Source organism: Echinops telfairi, unplaced genomic scaffold (assembly GCF_000313985.2).
Source record: "Echinops telfairi isolate 266 unplaced genomic scaffold, ASM31398v2 ScPeMD7_7468;HRSCAF=8506_0, whole genome shotgun sequence".
Lineage (NCBI taxonomy): Eukaryota > Metazoa > Chordata > Mammalia > Afrosoricida > Tenrecidae > Echinops > Echinops telfairi.
In genome coordinates, this window is record NW_022111369.1 from 62,067,142 (window position 1) to 62,074,873 (window position 7,732).

Genomic DNA, 7,732 nt, shown 5'->3' on the forward strand with positions numbered 1-7,732 from the left:
CTCATGAGGGAGGGGGGAGCAGGGAGGGAGGGGAAACATGAGGAGCTGATGCCAGGGACTTAGGTGGAGAGCAAATGTTTTGAGAATGATGATGGCAATGAATGTACAGATGTGCTTTACACAATTGATGTATGTACGGATTTTGATAAGCGTCTATGAGCCCCTAATAAAACGATTTTATAAAAAAGGGGAGCTGCTAAGTAATTTTTTCCCCCCTGAGAAGTGGGCAGTAGGCCAAATCAGTTTGGGAACTATATTCTAGGTCTTTCCCACTGGATGTGATTGAGAAAGTATGGCACACCTGATATAGCGATGGGCAGACATCTTACAACCCTGTGGAGTCAGCAAGACGCCTCGGAAAACTAAAGCAGCCCTGGAAAAGGCCTTAATAATCCACCCTGCTCCTGCCACTTTTATCTAACTATGTAAGAAATTTGTATATGCATTATTATAAAAGGTAATATCTTTGTTGCTTAAACCAGTTCGGAGTAGGTTTTCTATTTCTTGTAGCTAAAACACCCAAAGGAATAAAATAACACTATGTTCTAATTCTAAAAGCAAATACTATTCTCTCAGAAAATCTAGAGAAGAAAGAAAAGCATAAGAAGTTTAACATTCCTCTATCCAGAGATCATAATGATACACGTTTTATTATGGCCATCTGATCTTTTTCTATATGTAGATATAAGTACTTTATAAACTCTGGAGAATAGCACATATAGTACTTTTTAGTTACTTCTTTTTGAACTAGTAATATAGCATGAACTCACAAGAAATTATTTCTCTAATTTTTAGTGTTTGCAAATCATCTCATTTTATGGTTGTCTGATAAATATATTCTGTATTGGGGTGTTTTAAACTTATTCCATGTTACAAATAATACTATTACAATATCGTGTATAAACTTATCCCCACGTACTCACAGGTTCATTGCATTTATTCTTACAAGTGTATGTTCTGGTCAAAAACTAGAACGCATGCAAAGTTACAACAGTCATATGCCTCGTTTGTATCCAAGGAGAGAGGTAATTTGTGTTTAAAATTAAAATGTCATGTTGACAAATTCATGCAAGCACTTACAGCAGTTTTTCTCGTCCAGGCTATCAGGGCAGTCTGGGAAGCCATCACATATCACCGAGTGCTTCAAACATTGCTTATTAGACGGACATTCCCAAAGATCCCTCTCTTTGCAACCTGGAGACAGACGAAAAGATTGTGGAAGATGTGGAGGGGAAGTGATGATTAATTGGGTCAAACAATGTAGACAGATTACAGCAGAAAAGCATGATTTTTCATTTTTATTCAAGAGTTTTGACTCCTTTAAGCCACGAATAACATAATGTTGAAAGTAGAAATACTCGATTATCTCTGTGTTGCAATACGAATGGTCCTAAGAGAAAATCAGAAGTGACATCTCGGAAATGGAAAGGTGACCACACAGTCACATCTTGCACTGTTCCTGCTGCTCTCTAAGTTGATTTGCCAGCACAAAATACTTCCCTGTAAAATGATGTTATGCTTTTCAGCAAATATGCCAGAACCTAGTTAACTAAATGCGGATTTTAAAATGTAATTGCAGTCGTCAGACAGGAAAGCCTCCTACAAGGGGGCTGCAAGTCATTCTTGACAAAATAAAATTCAAATGTAGTGGGATTTTCCCACAAACTTTTTGAAGCCCCCTCCTTACATGTTCCGTCAAAAGCGAGACTCTTTCCATCTAGCACAACAGGCTTACCAGCCAGCCATGGAACCCACTCCTTTCTAGAAGTCACATATCGAATATAAGGTTAGATGCGGTATTAATTCACGTGAGAAATGAACGTAGTTCCAAGAGGGCAGGGTGAGGCTGAAAGTAGACTGCTAGAAAAGGGGATCATGTTTGGTAAAATAGGTGATCGGTGGAACTGAGCACAACAGCAGCACAGTGACTTCCTGGTCATTGACATTTGAACTGTAATTTGCCTATCAAGCAGCAAGCAATTGTGATAAACTTTGTAAATGCCATGTTATTCAAACACAGGGCATCTTTTTTTTTTAATCGTTTTATTAGGGGCTCATACAACTCTTATCACAATCCATACGTACATCAATTGTGTAAACCATATTTCTGCATTCATTGCCCTCATCATTCTCAAAAATTTGCTCTCCACTTAAGCCCCTGGCATCAGGTCCTCATTTCCCCCCTCCTCCCCGCTCCCCCCTCCCTCATGAGCCCTTGATAATTTATAAATTATTATTTTGTCATATCTTGCCCTGTCCGACGTCTCCCTTCACCCACTTTTCTGGTGTCCATCCCCCTGGGAGGAGGTCACATGTAGATTATTGTAATCCGTTCCCCCTTTCCAACCTACTCTCCCTCTACCCTTCCAGTATCGCCACTCACACCACTGGTCCTGAAGGGATCATCCGCCCTGGATTCCCTGTGTTTCCAGTTCCTATCTGTACCAGTGTACACCCTCTGGTCTAGCCAGACTTGCAAGGTAGAATTGGGATCAGGATAGTGGGGGGCAGAGGAAGCATTTAGGAACTAGAGGAAAGTTGTATTTTTCATTGTTGCTACATCGCACGCTGTCTGGCATCTTATATATTTGTTAAAACACTCTAATTGTCTGATGCAGCCCAACCACTTCACTCAGGGCTACCGCCTTCATTTAGACTGGCAGGCGTGTGAGGGTAGAGATCAAAGAGTGGCACCCTTCTTTGGCTTCCTGTCACCCCCTGTGGAGGGCAACGTCTAGCACTCAGCAGGCCCTCAACACACACCTATTTTAAATGGAATTTTATTTCATGTAAGGGACAAAAAGTCTCCCATTGCCAGGAAAAGATAATTTAGGCAATGACATAGAAAGTAGTGCTCAAATGTACACAGGTATAGATAAGAGTTCAGGATACAGAATTCAGGTCAGATAAACCCCTCAGGAACAGAAATGGGAGTACAGTGATACCAGCAGGGTATGGAGAAGGTGGGGAAAGGAGGGAAGAAACCTTGGGGGAAGGGAGACTGCAGTCCCTGTAAAATATGAAAATAATAATAATAATTTATCAAGGGATCACAAGGATGGGAGGTAGGGAGGATAAAAAGAGGAGCTGATACCCAGGGCTCAAATAGAATGTAAATGTTTAGAAACTAATGATGGCAACATATGTACAAACATGCTTGATACAATGAATGTATGGATTGTTGTAAGAGCCCCCAATAAAATTATCTTAAAAAAAAAAGTAGTGCTCAAATAAGGAGTTTCCATTTTTAAAATGTTATTGACCATCTGACTGACTGCAGAAAATTCAGAGAAATCTCAAAAATAATTGACAGGTTTCTTGGAACCCATCACAAGAAAAACTTTTTATTATTATTTTATTTTATGGTGAAGTTACCAAATTAAGTCAAGATTTTTTTCACTATGAAGTAAAATGAATTTTTGAGTTTTTAAAAGCGTTAAAAAAAATAGAGTGAAAGTATTTCGCTAGTTGTGCATCTAGGTGATCTTGGATCCAAGAGCCCAGAACATCTACTGCAGGGGCTCGGGAACAGGACAGACGTGAAGCGTTCTCTCACACTGAGCCACACGGCCTTTCTCAGCAGGGAGCTCTCCTGCCCGCTGGAGGGCGCTGGAATGAATGATGGACTACCAAACCGAACAGTGCGATTGCCAGCGCGGCAGTGAGCCACTGTTCACACTCTGAAAAGGTAGCAGTGAGCCAAGGAAGTTTCATTATGATAAGGTTTTCCACTTGCCGGGGATATAGACATGGATCACCTCTGACAACGACAGGCCCTCTTGAGTCCCAGGAGGTGTGAGGGAGAGTCTGATGTCTTCCCTGAGTGTGACAATGAGCCGTTCACGCTTGCATATCTGCAGCTCCCTCGGGTGACACAGCTCGAGTTCAAATCTAGGTGAGATTTGGAGCTAACACTCAACCCCAGGTGTCTGGCTTTAAAATTATGTTCACGTTCCCCCCTGCACACTCTCACTCTACAGAGAAGCCTGGATCCGCCCTGAGCTGCTGACCACAAGGCCAAGCAATTCGAAACCATCCGCGGCCCCTCAGGAGAGAAATGAGGCTGTCTACTCCCAAGAAGATTTACTATCTAGGAAACCCAAACGTGCACTTTCAGCCTGTCCGAAGGGCTACTCCCAGTCAGAACTGACTCCATAGCAGTGAGTCTTGAGAACTGTGAGTCTTAACTTCCCAAAGCTTTGGTTCTTCACTTGAAAAATAGTGCTCCTCTGACCTAAACTGCAATGTTGTTATAAAAATTAAAACTAGCCAAGTGAAATGTGGATACGTAGTGATTAAGAATGTTATCTCTTACTCTTATAATTACTCTCAGAGGGGATGCAGTTTAGGCATATATATATATATATGTTTTCCCTTGTACTCTGAGGAGGGCTATCTTGTCAAGGGTCGGAAGGGCTCGTGCTGTTTTCTTTCCCCCTCTCCCGGTGAGCGGTGCAGTTTGTGGAGGGAAAAGCAACCTGGAGCTGGGTAGTACCTTGGATTGTAATGATCACTTCCCCACGGACTCTGAGAAATAAGCACATCTTGCCATTTGGCAGAAGTTGGGCCGTGGAGGCCAATGAGGTCCAGGCAGTTAAGCGCATTGAATGCTATAACAGACAGACTCAATTAGAAAGCTTGGATGAAACCCAGCATTGCTGAGCTGGTATTTGCATTACCAGGTGATCTGCTTATTCACAAGGAAGGAGACACAGACACACAGAGAAAGGAGGCGAGTGGGAAGTGGATGATGTGACTTCCTTATTTGGCTTTAAATGTAATGCCCACCATCGTCAGGGCGATGGTCATCCCTATTCAAATTGCGTCAATGCATGCCAATGGGGGAATGAATGTTAATTTTCTATTACTAGTTGCTTTAGAAATCTTAACATGAGTTTTCTCATAAATTATTTGGAGCAATTGATTTAACTCCAAACATACGAGTGTCTTTATTAATTTAAGTATTTGATAAGGATTAAACAATTCCCAGTGTACTTTTAACTGTGTAATTAAAATACTGGCAAAAGTCATTACTTAAATAGAAATGTAACCTAAATTCATATAATGGCTTTGAATTTCTTTTTTCTAAAATGTGTGTGTGTGTGGGGGGGGAACCCAAAATCTCTGGCCTTTTATTAGTAACCAGGACATTTAAAAAAACAAACAAGAAAGCTTTGATATCCTCAAATACTTAGTCCCCTTCTACCCAGCAAGGCCCCGTGTCTCCAATAGAGAGAGTATCATGTAAACTCTTGGAACCATGCAGCCTGACTCCTTTGAAACTGCATCCCAGAATCATCAGAACCCATCAAAGTCATAACTTAGTGAACAAATCCAATCATTTCTCAATGAATCATTTGCCCAGGGGATATTCAATAAGCTCTGATTGATATCTGTACCCAAAGACCACAAATGAGCAAACAACAGTATCTTCCATGGCTCTCAAAACACTGTATGTTCCTTCCTAACAAAATTACCCCGGTCATCTGGCCATCATTCTGATGACACTCACTGTCCTGCACATGCACTGGCTCATGTTTGCAGGAGATGATAGAATTGCACTTGATTGCTCTTGACATTTTGTCTAGACCAAAAGGGCAGCGTCTACCACAGAAAGGTCGTTTGAGGGTGCAAGGCACTATTGCACATCTCAAAGGCCAAAAGGATGAAATCATTTTTTGATGGATTATCTTATGGGCTTCAATGTCAAAAATGTACACATTTTTAAAGTAGAACAAGCTAACACAGTCATAACCAAAGGGGCCTTTAGGAGCTCTTCCATCATTTTGTTCTATTCCAGAATATTCAGAAAAGAACATTGCCCACTTTTAATTCTCTGCCACACCCTGAGGTTTCAAGTATAAAGGATTGCAGGGAAATAAAAGGGGAATTAGAGCCACTTAAATTACCAATGGCATTTCTGACCTTTCCATTGGTGATTGTGAAGTTCGATAGCGGAAAACGTCAGGAAGAGTTTTATTCTTTGTCAACAAAGGTGAAATCAGAGAGGGCATGGAAATGAATCCTGATGAAATTGGAACATGGAAGCCTGAACTCTGCCTTTGAAAGTATTCCCATGCCTACTTAATAGCATGGAAATCATACGGACAAGCACCGAATATCATATTCTGATTTTAAAGCAGGATGACAATGACTTTAGAATTAATAAGAATGAAATTAATCTCTGACCTTGGTGAAGCACTTCTCCTTCAGCTGTTTGCAAACAGATCACCCATAGGGGTGCAACTGGGGGAAAAGCAATAGTGTTCACTGACAAAAACCACTTATCAACTCCATCCCTCTAAGGTGGATAATTTAAGTAGAAACGTTAGCATCGATCCCAATCATTACCAACAACCATTTAAAACCAGGTAGTGGTGTACATACATGCACGTGAAACGCCACCTGCTGTACCTACCACAGTTTTCTTCATCGCTGTCATCATCACAGTCAGCGTCGCCATCACATCTTCTGGACGCCACAACACATCGTCCAGAGCGACACTTGAAGTGGCTAGGTGAGCACTCTGTGAAAACCGCGTGTCATATGGGCCACATTACTCTCGAGGGGTAGAAACCCAGACATAGCTAACCCATCTAGATACACATGGAATGTAGTCCAGAAACTGTTACTAAAGATAAGGCGGATCCCCCCCCAAAGCTGAAGCAACCAACGTTTATTTCTTCCATCTGATCATCGGGTCCTTTCTCTATCATTGGTATCAACTCCCTTGATCAACTGTTTAGGGTATTCATCCTTCCCGGTAATGAACCATCTTTGCAAATGGATAACCTGATTAGCCGAGCCTGAACCATCCCTCTGAGTCAACGCTTCTTACTGCCCAACGATTCTCATGACGTCAAAATGACGTCTGTGTCCCAGTCTTTCCATTTGGTGAGCAGCTCCGCGTCTCTCCTCCAGGAGCCCGTGCTGCTCAGATCCCCGACGATTTGGCACATGGAGAAACCAAGGCTCAGTATTCACCCATTGCCGTCAGGGCCCCTAATTAATGGACTTTTGGGGTTAAATGTGCTTAAAATGAGACATAGCTGGACTATTAAACTCATCTTTGCCATTCCTTTATAAAGTGATGGAAATGTCTAAGAAGTGAGCTCCCTTCCTTCACTGCAATCGGTTCCTAAGTTCACTCTTCTATGCAACCTGATTTTCCACTGGAGAGGAGGGCGGAAGGAAGGTGAGACTTCAAAAGGTAGCTGGCACGTCCCTTCATGTTAGTTAATGTTAATGTTCAAACGAACCTTCCACGTCTTCATCAGGCATCAGGCAGGTGCGGTTGTCGGCATTCTCCTCTGGAAACTGACTGCACTGTGTGTCTTCAGGCCACTGCAAACCCACGACGGCCAGCACAGCCTCGCAGCGTTCTTTGGAGTGCTCGCAGAGAGCCCTGGGGAGCAAGGAAGGCAAAAGATGAGATGGGGAACAGGCTGCGTCTGAGAGGCATGCTAGCGATGGATGGAGGGAGGGCTTCATTGTGTGTACTTGTGTGGCTCTGCGTGTATGCGCTTCCAGATACATAGAAAGAGAGAAATGTACAGACACGTAATTGTCATTTGAGAAACCAAAACATGTAACATCTCTTCAAAAAGAGTTCTTTAGTGCAGGGTAGCAACGAGGAAACATACAACTTTCCTCTAGTTCTTGAATGCTTCCTCCCCACCACTATCATGATCCTAATTCTGCCTTACAAATCTGGCTAGACCAGAGGATGTAC

General features: G+C 42.3%; 1 protein-coding gene across 1 annotated transcript in view; it reads right to left on the reverse strand.

The window, feature by feature from the left end:
- CORIN (corin, serine peptidase) overlaps nt 1-7,732 on the reverse strand; it is a 358,777-nt gene that overhangs the window by 60,150 nt on the left and 290,895 nt on the right. The window contains exons 11-13 of the mRNA XM_045284056.1: nt 7,260-7,405; nt 6,419-6,526; nt 1,081-1,194 (exon numbers count right to left, since the gene is read on the reverse strand). Coding sequence (XP_045139991.1) covers nt 1,081-1,194; nt 6,419-6,526; nt 7,260-7,405 — 368 coding nt within the window. The remainder of the gene's footprint in view (nt 1-1,080; nt 1,195-6,418; nt 6,527-7,259; nt 7,406-7,732) is intronic.